Genomic DNA, 20,526 nt, shown 5'->3' with positions numbered 1-20,526 from the left:
CGCTCTAGAGCCTATTTTAAATGCCTAATAAAGGTTGTTGTTGTTGAACAAGACAGAAGTAATGACTACTGGGGAATTACATAGTTTTAAGGTGGACGATGAGGAAATGGAAATTGTTCAAGATTTTCTATTCAATAATCATCAACCAAAAGGATGACTGCAACCAAGAAATCCAAAGGAGACCGACATGTTTGAATTGTCTTTATCTCATGATACAATTGTCATACTTGGTTTTTTCAACCTAGCAAGTGTATCACACACTGTTGGACCAGCGCAATACTAGACTGATCTGGAACAATCAAAAGCATGAGACTAAAGGCAGCATCACAGTGACTGAGGCTGATGCTACAATTTTATCTACCGTCCAGCCATCTCATAGAACCAATAAATGTGCATACTTTTTACAATGGTAATGTTTGCAAGCACCTTTGACAGATTGCCACGACATCAGCATGTTCCTCCTCAAAACCCTGTGAAGTCAGACAAAATGGCTGGCCCACGGTCACCCGGTAAGCTTCACAAGTAGTCTAACCACTATACCACACTGACAGCGTCTTCACCCCATTATTTTGTCTTTTTAAAGATTAACTAATTTTAGTTTAACTCAGGTTGAATTGCACTTTAAACAGAAATATTTATCTTGATAGTATAGTGTTCTCACATCAAGATATCACACATACAAAATCATTTTAGACTGCTATATCCAAAATTATAACAAAAGAGATAACCACTATAACTAAGTATGGGACCTGATTACAAGGGGAAAAACTGGAGCGTAAGAATGCATTTTGTAAATTCCCTGTATAAAAAGCTACCCAAAATTAACAGCATGCACTCTGTCAAGAACGTTGTTTTTTCTTTGTCCAGCAGCAACAGCAGAGCTTTTCACTGGGAACAATAGAAGTATCCCTGCTGTAATTTCAACATCTCGAACAAACACAGATATTTCTATAAACAGAGCAACTAAAAAGTAGTTTGCTACTAACAATCAGAGACTGTACAGATTAAATATTTCAGAAAAAAACTGTATAATGGAAAATATTAATAAGTTAAAAAGTAAACACCACCTGTAACTCATAAGTTTGAATGCTACTGCGCAATGAGAATGGGTATCAGAAATATGCTCATGACGCTCTACTACACACTTTGAAATCTAAGCTTCCAGAAGCAGCTGTCTCTGTCCACTCTGTTCAGTGTACAAACGCCAGGGCTCTGGGAGAGCAGGCAAAAGCTTACTCCAGACAAGATGAAGTTGGTGCTGGTAAGCAAAGCTGGTTACCCACACTTGATGGGGTAAGATTGTCGCTGCCAGATTATCCGTTAATACCCTAGAAGCAGTTTTAGACTCAGCTCTTTTATTAGACAAACAGGCTGAGGTAGCAAAAAAGTACTTCCTATCAATTACATTGAGTTTGGAGGCTGTCTCCCTTGTATAACTCAGAAAGTCTTGACACAGTGATCTAGGAAACAGTTATGTCAATCGACGATTGTATCTCACCATACAGGGGCCTTCTGTTGAAAACAATTCAGAGTCTTCAACCAGTACAAACCAGAGCAGTTGACTAGCTATTCAGCATATATTATGCGAGTTCTGTGAACCCTGTGCTGGGTATTGATTTATTTCTAAGTTCAATTCAATGCAATGGGTCTCATGTTTAAAGCCCTTCATGACCATCCACACACCTGTAGGATTGACTCCTCCGTTATCAACCCACACAGCAGCAGCACTGACAAACACCTTTTGGTTATTCTCAACTACTGATTCTGTTAGGTCTGTTAATACTAGATCTAGAAGTTTTTCGGTGGAGGCTCCTATTTTATGGAATAATCATTCTGAAGTTGCTAGGTAGCAATACACGTTACTGAGATTCTGAAAGTTGTGAATGGTACAGTTGCTCAGGAGGAATTTTTTTGTACTACTCTTTTCTGTAAGCTCTTTTGTACATTTGTCTCTTTAAACTGCTAGCAGTGCACAAATATGGCCAGGTGCTCACTGTGCAAGGCATCTCAGTTTCTTCAGATACTGAAATCCAACAGTACTGCCTGGCATCATTTATTCTGGAATGTACATCTGAACAAAACAAAACTGGAACATCAGAACAAAAAATGCATATTTAACCTCACAGCATCCAAGTTTTCAGTTACTCAGAAGAAACACACACATTTTGAAAATCTACGTAAGTATTACAATTACTGAATACTGCAAACGTATCTTTTTTTCCTCTTCAACTTTCTCTCAAAGCAGGTGATCTTTGAGATCCTACTGCATTGTTCATTGATTGTCTTATGTTATATGACTGCATCATTGTATATTCTGTAGTCTCCCTTGAGTCTCAGCTGCTATAAGGTAGATAAATAGCTGCTTGCAACATGAATAGGAATCATCAGAGCAATCTGAATCTTACAATATAGCTACAAGCATGATGTGCCATGAACTCACTGCACATAGTTTCAGAAGCACAATAATAAATACTGACTTCCCTTACAGGATCATTCTAACAATTATGAAAATAATGAATGCAAAATGTTTTGAATACAATAGTACTGAATTAATTGCTCACAACACTTTCTTCCCAGAATACTTTCTTTGTACTCTTTTGTTATTTATAAAAACAATGTTTCAAATTTCCCTGTTGCATATTGACAGGAAACAACCTCACCATAGTCTTGCCATACTCCGTTTCCTGATTCAAACATTATTTGTGCAATATCATGGAAGGAGAACCCCTTATAACTTATCAAGTTGCTCTTATTAAGAGGAGGGCCATAAACTCAGGCAAAGAGCACGTACTTCGCATTAATATTCCCAGGTTTAATTTCCAGCATCTCCAGTTCAACCTTTTTTTTTTTTTCAATAGCAAGGCAGGGAAAAACGTCCATCTGAGACCCTTCAAAGTCACTGGAGTTCACAGGCAGTAATGGGATAGATGGACCAATGGGCAAACTCAATATAAGGCAGTTCCATACATCCAATACATTACAGATCAATTAGCTTCAGGGCCAAGACAGTAGCACTACTGGCAGGCTATCCATCACCAAACCATAAAAGTAGTCATATATTATACAACAGCAACAGTACCTGCAGTTAATTAAACACCAGCAAGTAAGATCATTTCAGTAACCCAATGCAACAAAGAACCAACAGCAAAGAAAAAGTTGCTTTGAGTAACTGCATTTTTAATACTTGAAAACTATTTCAGTGACACAAGGTGTGATTTAGTACATGCAGCAAAGACCAAGGATTGTTTAAAAGATGAGGCAAGTTTAGGGTCTCTATCACTGGCTATTAGTCATGGTGACTAAACTGAACCCCTCAGCTCTGTGTGTCAGTTGCTGGGGTAGAAGTGAGGAAAGACTGTAGATCTCATGCCTTGTGCATGGACTTCCCAGATATACCTGTCCAGCCACTGCATAAGAAAGGATTATGACAAAGAACAAGATAAGAAACTGTTGGATCAGAGGATCAGTCTAGTAGTCACTGTTTCACATAGCAGCCAACCAGTTGTCCTAAACTGCCAAACCAAAAGAACAGAGAAGCCAAGACCTTCTGCTTCTGCTCCTTTCCAGCAATGGTATTCAGAGGTCTGATGACTAGGTATGTAAAGGCTTCCTTCAGTCACCGTGGCTAGTAGCCAATGACAGACTTCTTCTCCATGAATCTGTCTAACCCCCTTTCAAAACTGTCTGCACTTGCAGGTATCACTACATCCACTAGCAGTGGATCTCACAGTTTAATTATTCATTGAGTAAAGAGGTATTTCCTTTCATCTATCTGAATTTCCCACAATTTCTTTAGGAGCCTTGAAGTTCTAGTATTATGGGAGAGGAAGAAAAACGTCCTTCTATCCATTTTGTCCACCTCTTTCATAATTTTAGAAACCTCTATCAGGTCTCCCCTAGCCATCTTTTTTTTTATTGAAAAGCTAAATCGCAATAAAACAGAAAGGTTACTGATGAGCAGAAGGTCTGATGCAGAACTTCAAGGGTCATCTGTTCTAGATAGGGTCGCACTCTCCTTGTAGCAACAAGTCTATAGTTTGGGGGTACTCTTGAACGGATAAGCAGATGGCAGCTATGGCCAGGAGTGCCTTTTACCAGCTTTGACTGGTTAGCCAGCTGCAGCCTTTCCTGGGCTGAAAAGATTTGAACACTGTGGTACATTCCTTGGGTACATCTAGCAACCCCATCAGGAGGGGGGAAAGGCTTGGGGGAGTGGTGCAGACTTGTGCCAGCACATTTGCCCTTCCAGGTCACTTACCCCTCCCTCCCCTCCCTTGCATGCCATCCCTTACTCCCTCCCCTCCCTTCCCTTGCATGCCACCCCTCCCCCTCCCTCCCCTCCCTCCGCTAGGGTGGGTGGGCCATGTTCAGATGCCGGGCCCCCTCCCACCCCTCCCTTGCATGCTACCCCTCCCTTTCCCTCCCCTTCCTTGCATGCCACCCCTCCCTCTCCTCTCCCTCCCTCCGCTAGGGTGGATGTGCCATGTCCAGATGCCAGGGCCCCTTCCCTCCCCTCCCTTGCATGGAGGAAGCAAATGCCTTGGCCCCGCCATTGCAAAACCCAGAACTCTGGGCCATGACAGGGCTATGCTGCAGTCCCAATCGGATGCCAGTGGGGAGGGGGCAGAGTGTTTCCGGGGTTGGAACCCACCCAGGGTTTAGAGCCGGGAGCGCAGCACCCTGGTGAGACCTGTAAACTCTATGGAGGGCTTTCTGATGGCAAGGGGATTTTTTTGCATTTTTATTCCCCATGCTACCACAGCTTCACTGCGTCCTGCTTCCAAGGATGCTTTGGATGCTGCTGTAGCTTAGATTACTGCAACGTACTCCACGAGGGCCTGCCCTTGAAAAGTATTCAAAGTTTTGGGGATCATATCACTCCAGTCTTGGTCCAACTGTACTGGCTCCCAATTTATTATCAGGCACAATTAAAGTTGCTGATATTGACTTTTAAAGCCCTATACTACTTGGGACCAGCATATCTCAAGGACCACCTACTCACTTATAAACCTATCCAAACACTATCTTTGGGTACCCCACCTTCTGAGATTAGGCAGCTGGCAACCCAGGAGAGGGCTTTCTTGGGCAGGGCACCAACTTTCTGGAACCTGCCTGACCCCTTCTGTTGCAATCTTCCACCAGTGTGTAAAGACTTATTTGATACAGCTTTCCTTCCTGCCTGTGTTTTAACAGATTTATGTTTGACTGTAATTGTTCAACAAGGGGGAGGTGGCTTTGTTTTTTGAAGACATGGTCTTGCTCTATCAGCTGCCTTCGTAGACCTGATAAGTGCAGAAAAGTGAGCTATGCATTTTGTAAATAAACAAGCATCCTTACTGAGATACAGCAACCAGGACTGCACACAGTATTACAAGTGAGGCCATACCATAACTTTATACAAGGGCATGATAATATTGGATGTTCTATTTTCAGTCCCTTTCCTAATAATTCATAGCATGGAACTTGTTTTTTTCCACTGCTGCTGGACACTGGGTTGACATTTCACTACACTTTTCACAACTATCACAGCTCTCTTTCAGCCTCAGCCATTTCAGAATCCATCTGTATATATTTAAAACTGGTCCCAGTACCAACCCTTTTGGAACCCCACCACCCACTTCCCTCCATTATGAGAAAGTACATGGCCCAGTCTTGCATCCACTGCTGTGACTTGGAGCACCACAGCGATCATGCTTTGTACCAAAACACAGCAGTAACACTCCATTACTAAGTCAGCATCCAAACAGATCGTTTTGACAGACTGAGAAACTACCAGATGCCTAACTTTCTTCCAGCCACACCTCCTCTAAAAATTCAAGCTTATTTCCCACGTTTTTGCACTAACTCTGGGGAAACATACACAAACACACCATTGACATCAGACAATCATTTGGCCCTTCCTCTCTAAATAAGCTCCAGGGTCACATGAGAGAAACTGAGGCTAATAAGGAAGCTGCTGAATAGCACACAATGAAGCATTTGGAGCTGGAACCAGGAGGACTCATATCTCAACTCAGTTCCACAAAGCTGCCTCAACATTAGATATTGCGGTGGGGGAGAAACTATATTCTTCAAAGAGAAGAGGAGATTCAGGTACAGAATAGCCAAGTGGAAATCTGCGCGTGGAAGCAAACTCCCGTTAGTATATACTTACATGCATATATTGATAGGAGTTCATAATATTTGTACATTTATTGTGCGTGTGTGTGTGTGTATGCACACACAATAAATGTATAAATGTTATAAACAAACGTTTAATACAAATTTTATACACACATATGTTTAGGATAGGGACAAGGTTCCTTGGAGTGAACAGGGCAGGTTGTCAGGCCTAACACTGACAGAATCATAATCTTTGGCCAGGCGTTGGCCCCATAATCTCGTTGACGCCCTTACAAAAACAATTCCCAAACCTCCGGGTCTGACTGTTGAGGGAAAGGGACGGCCCCTGCTGCCCAGAGAAGCCAAAGAGGGAAACCACCGCGCCGAGGTAACCAGCCAGAGCCCCTGTTCATCGGGGCTCTTCGTCCACCAGAAAGCAATCTTTCTGACAGCAGGCAAAAGGGCCTAGAAGGTTTTGCAGCCCAGCAGGCAGAGCCTCCAGGCCAGCCGGCCACTGTCTCAGCCGGCGGTCAGGTCATCCGCAGAGCCAGGCGACCCCCTTTTCCCCACAAAGCCCCCGCTCCCCTTCGCCGCGGCCGGCCTCTCACCTCAGCTAACATCATTACTGGCGGTGGAAGCCTCCGGCTCTAGCCCCGCCGCATGGTGGGCTCGTTCCCCACAGGATCGGCTGTCGCCGCCGCCAGGCGCACGGAGCCGGCTGTCTGTCTGGGTCCTCAGCGCTCCCTCCGTATCGCCAAACCCGCCACAGCCGCCTCCGCAGGTCGCTCCGGAGAGGCGGCCATCTTGAGGAGGCTACGTGCGACGCCGACGCTGCTGCTACTGCTGCTCTCCTCGGCGCGTCGGCCCAATGGGGCGGTGAAAGGCAGGCCAGGCCCTGCCGCCCCGGCCCGGCCCGGCCGCCCGTCCCCTCCTCTCTTCTCCGGCTGGCTGTGTCCCTCCTTCGTATGGTTGTCACGCCTTTCCCGGTTGAGTGGAGGGAGGGAGCAAGAAACGGAAAGGGCCAGGCGAGCAGAGGGCGAGAGTCACAGGCGGAGGGCCGCTTCCTAGTCGAGTTGCAGGTCCTTTGAAGAGAGAGGGGTGTGGGAGCTGCGTGATAGCAAAGCGCTAGGAAATGTTGTCAACCGAGGGACATAGGCAGGCAAGAAGACGCAAAAAGACTTTCTTCCTGGCCTCGGTGCAAGCCACAGGTGGGAGGTTGTTTGTTCCCCTGGGTGAAAACGAACCCGTGAATGTCGGTGAAGTTTCGGTTTAGCAAGATTTTTCCAGGGAGGAACCTTTTCTGCTGAGCTCGATATTTGTTTCCTCTCCCAGGTATAAAGCTGAGGTGTGGTCAAAGGACAGGTGTTCAAACAGTATTAAAAGGAAGGACAGACGAGCCCACTGGGGACAACGGGAGGGGCTCTCTGAAGGGTTTCTTGCTAGAATATGGGAGCCACGAATGCTAATTAAATAGAATGGGTACTATTGACATGGACAGGAGCTGCGTGGCGTAGTGCTTAAGTGCTTGCATTGCCACTCACACCGTCAGGAGTTCGAGCCCCCTGTGGGTCAGATATCCTGGCAGATGGTTCATGGTCAACTCAGCCATCCATCCAGTTCTTAGTCGTAAATTAGTTCCTAGCTCATAACGTGTGTGCAATATATATGTGGTACAATATATGTGTCATGTGCAAAATTTATATAAAATATATTTGTTTATAACATACATTTATTGTGTGTGTGTATATATGTGTGTGTGTGTGTGTGTGTGTATATATATATATATATAGAGAGAGAGAGAGAGAGAGAGAACTACTACTAGTTCCCCTAGGAATAGGTTGAAGTTCTAGAAACCAGAAAATATTTTGTCAAATGTATACATTTTAATGTGAGGGCTGGAGAATCAAAAGGGAACACATAAATTGATATTGTGGTAGGCTGAGGGTTTGAACAAGACTCCTTGAAGTGAACAGGATAATCCTTAACACCTTTTAAAATCACTATTGTCATCCTTCCGCTTAGTGAAAAGGTATATTCATTCTTCCACCTTTTCAGTATAAGTTAAGAACATAAAGAGTCTGCTGGATCAGACCAGAGTCCATCTAGTCCAGCACTCTGCTACTCACAGTGGCCCACAAGATACCTTTGGGAGCTCACATGCAGGATGAAGCAATGGCCTTCTGCTGCTGCTGCTCCCAAGCACCTGGTCTGCTAAGGCATTTGCAATCTCAGATCAAGGAGGATCAAGATTGGTAGCCAGATCGACTTCTCCATAAATCTGTCCAAGCCCCTTTTATTTTATTGGCATGAAGTTTATTGGCATGAATGCAAATACTAATCCAGATTCAGTGACTAAGTAAAGATTATAACTTTACCAAATTAAATGCTACAAAATGTATCTTGCATGCACAGGGTGGGGAAGCATGACATAGCAGACTTTTCTAAACAGGATATGGGTCCTGGGGCTTGTAAGAGATTGAAATAGGTGGAGGTAGCTAATAGACCAGAGTAGCCAGACTGCTTGAACTGAGGGTTGTGATCTGGGGTCAAGAGATGAGAGCTTCAGAAAAGTTGGGAAACAAAGATAAAACGAGTACAGTTGGTTTGAAATGTGGGCTCTAGGTAAGAGTTTTGGGGCTTAAATTAAACATGGAGGAAAAAAGAAACAAGTATGAAGAACGAGTCCGAATAACCTTAAAATAATTGCTTCTTCCGGAATTACAGTTGAAAACAGTAGGAATGAAACTGGCATAGTAGATTGACACTGAATAGAGGAATAAGAGTTCAGTCACTATGTTCAATGTGGAATGATAAGATGTGGAATCGCATGAACGCTCCAGAATACATCAGAGTGATGGGACTGATGTGGGTGGCATTTCAGCTGAATGATATCTTCAGTGGAACGGTAGAATGTAGGCTAGGAGAAACCATTGTGGAATGTAAGAAATTACTATTTCCTTGATTTCAAAATGGGGTATATTTTGCAACCATGTTGGATGGATACATAGTGTTTAGGTACAGTCTTCCAATTCTGTGTCATTCAGTTTAGCAAGTTTCTGCACAAACCTGAGTATTTTAAAAAGTTTGAATGTGTGTAGATGGCCTGACTTTGATGTACCTCTTCAAATGTCTTTTCTTTTTTTGTGTATTAATTTTTTTTTATTAGAATGTAAACAGTTTAGGAATTCTGTGATGCAGAGTGGTAAATTGCTGAACTTCAGTCAAAGCCTCTGCTCATGACTTGAGTTCAATCCTGATGGAAGTTGTGTTCAAGTAACCAGCTCAGGTTTGACTCTATCCTTCCAAGGTGCCCAGCTTGCTGGTGGTAAACTGTAAACAACTGGGTAAGGCAGTGGCAAACTACCCTGTAAATATAATGTGTCTATACCTTTTTCCATAGAAAGATGACAGTGCAGCCGTGTGTTTGGGGGGAGTCAAATGTACGTGCCCCCGTATTTAAAGAGGTCCAGATTCTCTTTTACGATTAGAGAATTGTATTTAAGTGCCGGCTTTGTCAAAACCACTACCTTCTGCACTGTAAAACGAAGCACTTTGATAAAAGAACATACATATTGCTCCATACAGCTATTGGAAACACTTTTATTTTTGAACTGTTGCGCCTGCCATTTTGTTTCCCATTCACAGGAAACAAAGTGGTGGGCACAACTACTCAAAAACAAAAGTATTGCTAATAGTTGTCCAGAGCAATATGACATAGCACTGGAAGTACTAATGTCTGTTCCGCCCTCGAGAAAGCCCCAGCTTCCCCCCCACACACACACACACACACACTGTGGCCAGGACTTCTGACTTTTGCAACAGTGGGGCTGAGGGGTGCCCACCCACAAATCTCCCCCTCTGCTGGCACATCTGTCCTTTGCATCAGCAGAGGGGACAAAAGCATCGGCACAGGGCTGTGTTGCCTCCCCCCCAGATTGGGCTGTAAGTTTCTCATTGCAGATGTTGCACTGTAATGCTAAGATAGCTGAGCAAGTACTCCATTAATCTATCTAGGACACCAGATGGAAAATATGGGTTCCTATAAAATTGTAAGGGCTAGCAAAATGTCCTTGTGGATGAATAGTGTTGTGTGTTGTTACTGAAATAGCATATGCTGCTTCTGGTAAATCAGCATTTACCTGATCCTCAAATCATGCTATTTTGTTATATTCTTCTGCCGTTTGTTCCCTGTCTTGATTGGGCGGGGGTGAAGAGGGGAGATTTGAAGAAAGTAATTACTCCTGAACTGTAGTCTCTTAGAGTGATAACCTTAAGGAATTTCCAGGATGGCTGCCGTACGTGCTTTCCATTATTAGTTAAAATAATAATAGGGTTATTGTTTTTTAACCAAACACAGTTACTTGAGACACTGACACCGCTTAAATATTTTTGGAAGAATGTGAGACCACTTACAAATGATCAAGGATGCACCAGCACTATAATTTGTATGACATTCCTACTAGTAAACTGAGCATGAATTTAATTCAGATTGGCATGCAGCCACCATAGTTCTTTGCTTCCTACCACGTTCACACTTGTATTTTTGGATATTTCTTTGAGTGGATAAGAGACAAATACCCTTTGGTGACTGATAACTTATGGTAGAGTTTCATTCATGTAGTTTATTTACTTATAATGGCATCTTCCATGTAAATAAAAGCAAACAACCTAGTGGCATCTAAAAGACTAACAAGCTTTAATTGTAACAATATTTTATGGGCTAGAGCCCATTTTAGTAAGTTATGTGGAAGATTCTTTTTAGGCAAATCCACAAAGTTATGAAAAATAAGTTGTACACAACAAGATCAGAGGCTGTGAAATGCAGGATGTAGAAGGGAGAGTTGTAATTATGTAAAATTCCACTGTAATCACAAAAAGTATTGAAAGCATTTTAAAAAACCAGTAATTAGTGACCCAAAGTCACCCAGCAAGCATGAGTTTGATCCCTGTATCTCGTCCAACACTCTAACTGCTACATCAAACAATAGTTTGCCACTGTTGATGCACTGTCCTTTAATTCCTTCCGTTTCCATGCTAATCCCATTCTGTTGTCTAGTACATGCCTACTGTTTTCACTACATTTTACTGTCCTACCAACTAGCTTTTCTGTGTTTATGTGCAGCCACATATAGTCCATTGAAAGTCCACTGCTACTTTCATCCTTGTGTTCTAACCTTATCCCATTACCATGTCCTGATTCAAAAACCCAGGAAGCGTTTATCTTCCAGAACAGAAAAGGATTATTTAGCAAAAGAAGAAGTGAAAGCTAGCACCTACACAACAGCTCCTCCAACATCTCTGTTACTCCCATGGAACGGTGTCTGTCATTAAAGATTCATATTTTTCCACTGCTGGCATGATAGAGAATCCAAATCCAGCAATCATAAAGTAACCCCACCAAATCAGGCCTTGATATTTGTAAAAGTACATTAATAGTGCAACCCTAAGCAGAGCTACACTCTTCTAAGTTCATTGATTTCAGTTGACCTTGAAGGCTGTAACTCTGCTTAGAACTGCACTGGGAGACCTCTGAAATATGAATGCAACTTGTTCATGATTGCAGTTGTTCAACAGAGAACTGACAAACAGGCCATCTTGGCTCCTTAATTAATGTGCCTGTAAATGCGCTATTTGTCATGGCTCTGTTGAGTGTATGTTCATATGCTTAGGGGGAAGGACTAATTTTGCTTACAAAACTGGAAAGGAACTCCTGTTTTAAGAGCACTTTGTGCATGTGCATGGTCCATGTACATTACAAAACAGTTATTTAAAAAAACAAATTTTGGGTTGCCGTATTGGGCTACATTGTCATTTTAAATGAATCCTTACAGTTTGTTCATGCCAAGTCAGAATGCTGGATTGCCAACTTTCCATCACGTATTGTGACATCTATCATTGTTGTCTCCGTTCTTTCCCATTGTTTAATAGGTTCAGAGCCTTATTTCGGAACAAGCATAATGTCAAAAAGTTTTAATGTTATTCCAAAAAATAGACTAAAGAAATAGCCATTTACTTATTTTGAGCAGAACAAGATTCAGATTACCTAATGCCCACACTGTCATGTAATTTAGCTGTAGTGCCCTCTATGAGCCTGAGGTATAGTGTCAACTGATATAAAAGGAAAGTACAGTGAGAAGGAAAAACAGAAGGAGAACAAGTGCATCAGAAGTGATATCAGCTTCCCCACTAGCAGTAGTCAGAAACACAGGAGTTATCTCTTACAAGAGGCAGCTATTATGACTAAGTCTGGAATGACTGTTGTTGGCTGTACCAATCTTGCCAGCACATATGCAGTGTGGTCCTATGCACATTTACCTAGAGCTAAATGTAGGACAAGGCCCATTCATATACTGTCTAGGGCATGAAACTGATACAGCATCAGATTTTGCTTTTATGGAAGATCAAACATGAAGAGGTAAATATAGATCTGAAACATTATAAAATCAGGACCCTTTGTTGAGAAGAATAAATATGAATGATTAGCCGTTTTCTATTCCACGATAACACAAAATGTTGTAAGTGACCACAGCGTATGAAACTACAATGGCTTTATCCATTTAAATTACTGCGCATTAAAATTGAATGAGATAAACTGATCACCAGTGGCAGGAATATTTTAGAGGGGGGCAGCAGGGCTTGGGGAGTTCCAGTGGTCGCTAGATAGGAAAGTTTTCTGGGAAGATGCTGATCACAGAGTGGGAAGACTTTCCACAGCTAGTTCCTTTGCACAGTGCAGACAGCTAGATGATCACACAGTGGGTGCCAGTGTACTTTTGGCCACTCTGCCTTCCCACATTTTCAGTGAACATGTGGGGCTATGTATTCCTGGCTACTCCATATTTGTAATTAGGACAATTTTTTAATTACATCTAAAGTTAGGAGTACATGATGCATTTTCAAAACGCATACTTGAATGTTGAAACCACTGTAACTCAACAATTTCTAAAAAAAACACTTGGCAGGCCGCAAAAAAATGGTCAGTGGGTGCTTTGATTGTTCTCATGGGTACTATGCTGGGAACTCCTGCTATGCGCACAAGCAGGAAAGAGTTAGAAGGCTACTACAGACTAGCCCAGCTCAGTCTAGAGGATCTGATATATTATCCAAGAAAATCTCCTTTCAAGAAGAAGAAGACTTTGGATTTATATCCCCCCTTTCTCTCCTGTAGGAGACTCAAAGGGGCTTACAATCTCCTTGCCCTTCCCCCCCTCACAACAAACACCCTGTGAGGTGGGTGGGGCTGAGAGAGCTCCGTAGAGCTGTGACTAGCCCAAGGTCACCCAGCTGGCATGTGTGGGAGTGTACAGGCTAATCTGAATTCCCCAGATAAGCCTCCACAACTCAAGCAGCAGAGCTGGGAATCAAACCCGGTTCCTCCAGATCAGAGTGCACCTGCTCTTAGCCGCTGCTCTTAGCCACTACGCCACTGCTGCTCACCTCTAACTTTCCTGCAGCTTTGTTATATCCTAGAAGTCAGGAGGTGGTGACTGGTTACTTGATGACTGGCAAGGGATGAGTCTGTACCAATAGGAATCCAGATCTATCATTATGGGAATAAGCCTTGAATTCCTTAAGACCATGAATTCCTCCTCTTTCCTCCAGTTGTATGCAACTCAGGAATTGAATGTTTCTTCATGCCCAGCAAACCATTTTTGTGTGAACAAACTATGGCTTGTTTTCTTGTATAGAAACCCAGTAGTCCAAGACTGCCATTTAATCCTGTTTTGGAATCTTAATTTGTAGGCAAGAGAACATAATATAGCATATTGTTTCATACACTTTGTCTGGCATGAGAAACTGTCATTCCTTGGGATGCCAAACTGCTCATTTTCTATGTGAACAAGGGTTTATGAAACCAAGGGCTTCCAAGGCTCATGCCCATAATAACAAACCATGGTCTGAGAGTTTCTATGAAGGGGAAGGGCTCCTCAGGAATCCTAATTTATTGACCTGTACCAGGTGACCCACAGGATTGTTTCTGTAGATGTCCTCAATGACATCTGATGGCCATCATTATCTTTATAAAGCCCTGTAAGATGATTTCATTTCGGCAGGTATAAGACAGCTAGGCCTGTTCTGGATGGCCAAGGCTAACCTGATTTTGTCATATCTCGGAAACTAAGCAGGGTCAGCCTTAGTGTTTGGGTGGGTGACACCCAAGGATGTCCAAAGCAAGCCAGAACAGGGCGGGGGGCAATGGAGCCAGTTGGCATGGACCTGCGATTTCAAGGGAGTCTACTCCAAGAAAGTTAAGGGGCATCATTTACTAAGGGTCACTAGATATTAAAATTTTAAAGAAGATTAATACAGACAAAATATGAACAAATAAATGCAGATAACAGAACCAACTTTGTGCTAAATTCAGTTGAAAATTCGTGGAAAACAAGGGGGTATTCTGTCCTATTACTTGTAAGTATATTGCACACCACATGTACATGTATAATCATAAATCTTTTGTATGTAGCATTGATTACCAAAGTACCATTTGAAATGGAGTGAAGTCGTGCCTGCAGGGTCGCAAGGAAGAGGCGAGACGCGGTGATATCATCCGGTGGAGAGAGCCAGCAGCAGGAAGCGCGGGATCCTTGGATCTGGCAACTCTGCCGTATGCTAGTCCCTGGCACCTTTTATTAGGGTTTCTCTGGGGGAAGTGTCAAAGAGATTGTTAGGATAGGCGGGAGGAAGCAGGGAGGCGGGAGAGATCATCATGTGATGCATGATCTCATCCCGAGACTGCTACAGTATGCAGGAGGAAGCGTGCAGCGTCTGGAGTCCTAATCCATACCTGGGGGGGCAAGAGCCCTTTTGTCCACTTTGTCCTGCAGGACTACCTGGTGACCATGCAGTCCAGGTAGTTCATGACCTGTGACTCCACGGGAGAGGCAGGGGGGTGAGGGAAGCGTCAATGCGCCCAGGAAGGGGGCTGTAGCTGGCACCGGCATTCCAAAGCGCTCTTTCCTACGTTTCTCCTACTGGGTTCAGCGAGGCTCACCCCTACATCTCCCACGTTTCTAACATTTTTTAGAATGGGAGCCGAATTAGCTGGGAGCTTGAATTTAAGGGGGGAATGCTTGCCTCCCCAGTAACTAGATAAAGCTGGTTAAGCTGTTTGTGCAACATGAGAACACTGTAGTTCCACGACATAGGGGAAGGTCAAGGGGTTTCTTGCACACATTACAGGCAAAAGTAGAGATACATTGAACAAGGCAGGATCAACAACAAGGCATACAGATCAAACCAATGAAGGAGTTGTACAATGGCACTTAACCATCCCCTGGCAGCTCCAGCTCCAAAGGGCTGACCACCAATGGAGGAGCTAATACGTCATAAAAACTTCAGACTAGATACAATATCTTGCAACTCATGCACTTTCATATGAATCAGATGAGAGTTATCCAGAGAGATTAAAACAACACATATTATGTACATTTTCACAACCTTGGTGATGCAGCAGCAGCAAGTAATCAATAAGCGGCGTGATTATCTAAAATGGCCTTGACGAAGTTCTTGTTGCTTTCGGAGGCCAAGAGCATCCAGAGCAATGGAGGGTGGAATTGATGGACTTCGCCGGCACAGGCCAACCGGCCAATAGTCTTGGCGTTGTAGGTAGCGAGTCCTGGGACCCCCACCAGGGGAGGAGTTGCTTTGAGGAAACATATTCTGCCTTGGAGAAGGAGAGCAACCGCGTCGGCTCTCTGACAGGAGGAAGAGGTGGAGAGGAAGGGCGGGCTTGGCTGATGGCGCTTGGGCTCCCGAAGGCAAAAGAACTGAGCCTGAGGCAGAGACTGATGAGTGAGAGCGGCTAAGACAGCAAAAGAAGTTCAGGCGGAGGCTGGCGAGCAGGGATGTAGTTGAAAGTTCTCTCCCCGCAAGTCCAGAACCAACCTTTAGGAAGGAGGATGTTCCCCATATACAGGGGGGGAATGTCCTCCCGCGTGTGTCACGATTCCAATTGGCCCGAGCCGGTGACTGGGAGCTCGGGCGGCTTCTTTAATCCACGCCACGTTGGCAATCACGAGGCACAGGTGTTTGAGACTTGTGGTTGGCGACAGTCTTGGTGATGATGAGGAGAGAGCGCCAGCGGAGAGGTCCTGAGCAGCCGGGTCCCACAATCAGCGCTCATAAGAAAGTACCTGATAGGGCTGAGGCATTCATGGGAAGGGGGCTCAGAGCCCGAGGAACTCCTCTAGGAAGTCCCCAGGGGAGGCTTTGCAAGCGGGCAGGGAAGCTTGAGGCAGGAGCTCAGCAGAACTTCCCACCCCCCCCAGATATTGGCCCAAACAGGAAGGGGTGAGGCGTTGGCTTAGCAGACAGCGAGCCGCTCCCAGATGTTGGCAGTTGAAGATCCAGGAGGGGGGTGGCTGAGTATCTGACCCGGCAGGAGGCAGCAAAGCAAGCAGATGATAAGTGACTGCGGAATTTGCAGTAATATGCCACGCAAAGATATTGGCAACGCAGAGATTCTCGGGTGTCTCGGAGGCATTGACCCGTTGATGCCAGCAACTCCCAAAGCCTGGCTGAGTCACATTGCCTTGGCAGCGTCCCCAGGTCAACCCGAGGGTCCCTCGGGCACGTTCTGGTGCTGGCTGGGCCGAAGCTCATCGTTAGAGGCAGCCGCGGGGCCTTTGGAGGTCCTCCAGTGAGATCATGCCCCATCTCCGGGATGGGGTTGGTTTCCTTCTAGAGTGCCACTCACATGCAAGGCTGGCTGGACATGGCAAGCTGGAATCCCACAGGGAGGGAGAAGGACTGGAACGCATACCCCTTCCCCAGGTTATGAGGGGCGAGGCCCGCCAAGAGACGAATGCTCCGTCTGCAGCGGTTTGCTTTCCCCACCACCCCCCAGATGCTTGTGGGCAAGCCTCTGTCGGCCCACTGATCCCAGGCCACTTTCGGCTCTTCCCTCTGATAGCCGGTTACATGCGGCGCGGTGTCCACAAAGCCCTTTGAGCGGATACCCTTCTATGGTGAGCTCCAGGAGAATGCGGGTGGGGAGGCTACCGTGGCGTCTCCACGCCTTCATCGGTGAGGTGCGGCTCAATGCTCTCGATGGTAATTTACACCTGGAGGTAGTGGCCTTTATTGAATTAGCGGCAGGCAGCACGTGAGGGGCAGGAGGATCAGCACAATGTCTAGCATGGCTGATTCCTGCTGGGCAGTTCCTGTGGGATGTTTGTCCACACCTGGATGTGAATGGCTCCCTGGTGTGTGGAGTCCAATGACCCCTGGAGATCACAAACAACCCCTGCTCAGCTATGGAGGCCTTGCCAGGCAAGACTTAACCCGACGGCTTCCGAGGGAGATAGGATGTAAGCTATACTGGAGTCGGTGCTTAACGAGGATCTCATGGGGAACTTAAAGGGGAAAGAGGTTGGAGTGCAGGTGAGAGGAGATACCATTGGAAGGAGGTGGTTTGGGCGTGGGCCTGGAGTTTCTTGGGATAAACAGCTTCCAGTACTCTCCTCCCTTGGTCCCTGGAGCTGGGGAGAGGCCAGTCGCGAGGATTTCCCGATGGGCACTCACAAACTTCTCCAGTGGAAACCTTTCTGGCACTGGGGGCATTTTGGTCTTGGCCCCTTCACTGGGGGTCACTTGCCTCCCTGGTGAGGCGGGCCCTCCTCCCATCAGGGTTATGCAGCCCCCCCGCCCGAGGCTGACCTACACAATCCCCTTCCAAGAAGTGTCGGCTTGCACGCAGTTAGAAGCTTTTACCGCCTTGGGGCTGTCCCTGAGTGAGAGTGGTGGAGAGTGCTGCGGCTAAGAAGGGCTGGCCTGATAAGGCGGAAGATCCGATATCCTGGCAAGCCCTGGAAGCATGTCCCACGGCCAGGATTCAGGAGTTCTTCTTCCTAAGCCCGTGATAAGCTCTGCGGCACTCAGCGGAAGCGTTCTCTCTTTAGCCCGAAGGTGCATGAGGAGCTCATTCTGGAGCCCGCCGTTGTCAAGCCTCTGTCTCTTTAGGGCTTTTCCTGGAGCATGTTCAGGGAATTCATCACTTAAGGCTCCTGGGAGGCTTCTACGGCCCGGACATTGGAGAAGCTTTGAGCTGGTTGCCCGGTATTAGGTACCTTCAGAAATGCCTTGTAGGCGCAATCAGAGGCGACCGTAAGGGTGGCCTCTGGCAGGACGATCTGCGCATTGGGAGTGGTGAAGTTTCCACAGCCATAGAGCTGCTTTCGAGCAGGTATAAGAGCACCGCCAGAGGCTGCTCCTTTGCTTAGGCATTGCTGGCGGAACTCACTTTCCCCAGACTACATGCCGCCCATGGGGTTCAAGAGCATGTGGAAGGTAGTTTTCCAGTCCCTCAGGAACCATTAGGTGATTCCGCATGACTACTTCCAACACTGAAAACTCTCTCCACATAGGGAGAAAACCTTGTAATCCCCGCGTCCGGTTTGCCTTACGGAGTTCCGGTGAAAACGTTACATAGCCTATGTAAGGGTGATGCACTAGAAGCGACCCGCTGAATGTTGCCCATGCGTCCCCAAGCGTGATCCAGTGGGGAAGTGGACAGGGCACAGGGTGAGGAGGTGCGGCATGCGTCTTCCGTCAGGGTTTCCTTCCTCAGCAGATGCGTGGTTAATCGTTCTGCTAGAAGTCTTGAAAACTTCAGCGCCATTGCGTGGTGCTGGCGGAGTCTTGCGGCTGACCGAATGAAGCCCCGGGCAGAAAGGCGGAAGGAGGAGGAAGGGAGGCAGCTGAGCAGCGAAGGTCTCTGGCGGGAGAGTTTGAACAGGCTAAGAGGCAAGGAGGCAAAGTGAGACAGGAGGAGGAGGAGGACAGAAGCGTCCGGCTTAGGGGATAGAAAGAATATTCCGAGGGGTAAGAAATTGTAGGTGAAGAAGAGGATTCGAAGGAGGGACATCCTATGGCAGAGAGGCCACAGACCTGCAGACTGATGAGCGACATAACGTGCCTCCGACGAATTCAGTAGCGAGTGACATGTCGGTAGTGAGGCTTGGCTCTGTGCAGAATAGCGCCCGATGTTTTCAGAATCCTTAAGATTCCAATGTCCCCTCTCCAGGGTACCATGGACATTGCCTATCAATCTCCCAACCAGTTTGTGCAGATCCCTTCTGCTTTGCACTACAGGACTCTAGAAGCTTTTTTCGTCAGCGTTTTTCAGCTCGCGGGGCGTGCTTGTCATAGCCGTGCTTTTACTTAGAAGCTCCCATACTTACAGGTGGTTAAGTCAAGGCGAGAGTGTCCTACGAGCCTTGAGGTCGAAGGATGAGTAGATCCAATAGGACTGATCAGTGCAGGTCAGTGGACGATCGGTGCACCGAGGAGCCCTATCCCGAAGCGTGATGGCCAGCGGAGGAGTTGGAGAATTTCATTTTAGAAGCACCAGCATGAGAAGTCATGCCGCACTTGGGAGTACGCATAAGGGAAAAGAGGCTGAGGCAGCGATTGATATCATCCGGTGGAGAGCCAGCAGCAGGAAGCCTTGGGATCCTTGGATCTGGCAACTCTGCCGTATGCTAGTCCTGGCACCTTTTATTAGGGTTTCTCTGGAAGTGATGTAAAGGGGTCCGGATAGAGGCGGGGAGAGCAGGAGATCATCATGTGATGCATGATCTCATCGGGCTGCTACATGCAGGAGGGAAATGCAGCGTCTGGATTAATCCATACCTGGGGGGGCAAGAGCCCTTTTGTCCCTTGTCTGGGACACCTGGTGACCGTGAGTCAGGTAGTTCATGACCTGTGACTCATGGGGAAGCGAGAAGGGGTGAAGGCGTGTCGCCCAGAAGGCCGTAGCTGGCACCGGCATTCCAAGCGCTCTTTCTACGGTTCTGCTGGGTTCGCGGGCTCACCCCTACAATGGAGGCTATATTTCCAATCAGGGCCAGACCTGTTTCTAGCTCTACAGCGCCCTGGTCAAAGGTCATGATGCAGAGGCGGGCAAAAGCAAACCATCTCTTGGCTTGAAAATTCTAAGTGGTCACCGTCAGTCAGCTGTGATTTGATGGTACTTAGATTGGTGTCTAAACCTAGGCTGGTAGAAGTCACATATTAATGCCTGCTGTTCACTGCCCAGAGCCCTCCAGGGGTTGGGCGGTCTATCAAATAAATAGACAGACAGACAGACAGACAGACAGACAGACAGACAGACAGACAGACAGACAGACAGACAGACAGACAGACAGACAGATAGATAGATAGATAGATAGATAGATAGATAGATAGATAGATAGATAGATAGATAGATAGATAGATAGATAGATAGATAGATAGATAGATAAAATGGAGTGCAGTCCAGGATGTAATAGCAGGGACTGTCTGATCTGCCCTGAAGGCTCAGAAGGGTTTAACAAGCAGATGGCCCATACCTGCAATTCACTAAGTTGCAGATATCCTAGAGGAGGCCCTGCCTAAGAATTTCATGAAGAAGAAAAATCAGACTTTTAATTTTGGCATAACCAT

General features: G+C 46.0%; 1 protein-coding gene across 4 annotated transcripts in view; it reads right to left on the bottom strand.

Moving 5' to 3' along the window:
* Window positions 1-7,146, bottom strand: part of SNX13 (sorting nexin 13) — a 93,928-nt gene extending 86,782 nt beyond the window's left edge. For 2 of the 4 annotated variants that reach the window (XM_048510774.1, XM_048510776.1), the window contains exon 1: window positions 6,711-7,142. In XM_048510774.1, the coding sequence (XP_048366731.1) occupies window positions 6,711-6,725 (15 nt within the window). In that variant the 5' untranslated portion in view covers window positions 6,726-7,142. Of the gene's footprint in view, window positions 1-6,710 lie in introns of all 4 variants that reach the window. The other 2 variants (XM_048510778.1, XM_048510775.1) reach the window with 2 other exon arrangements.
* Between the last annotated feature and the right edge of the window lie 13,380 nt (window positions 7,147-20,526).

The sequence above is a fragment of the Sphaerodactylus townsendi genome, linkage group LG11 (assembly GCF_021028975.2).
Source record: "Sphaerodactylus townsendi isolate TG3544 linkage group LG11, MPM_Stown_v2.3, whole genome shotgun sequence".
NCBI classification, from domain to species: Eukaryota; Metazoa; Chordata; class Lepidosauria; order Squamata; family Sphaerodactylidae; genus Sphaerodactylus; species Sphaerodactylus townsendi.
This window is presented reverse-complemented; position numbering and strand designations above follow the sequence as displayed.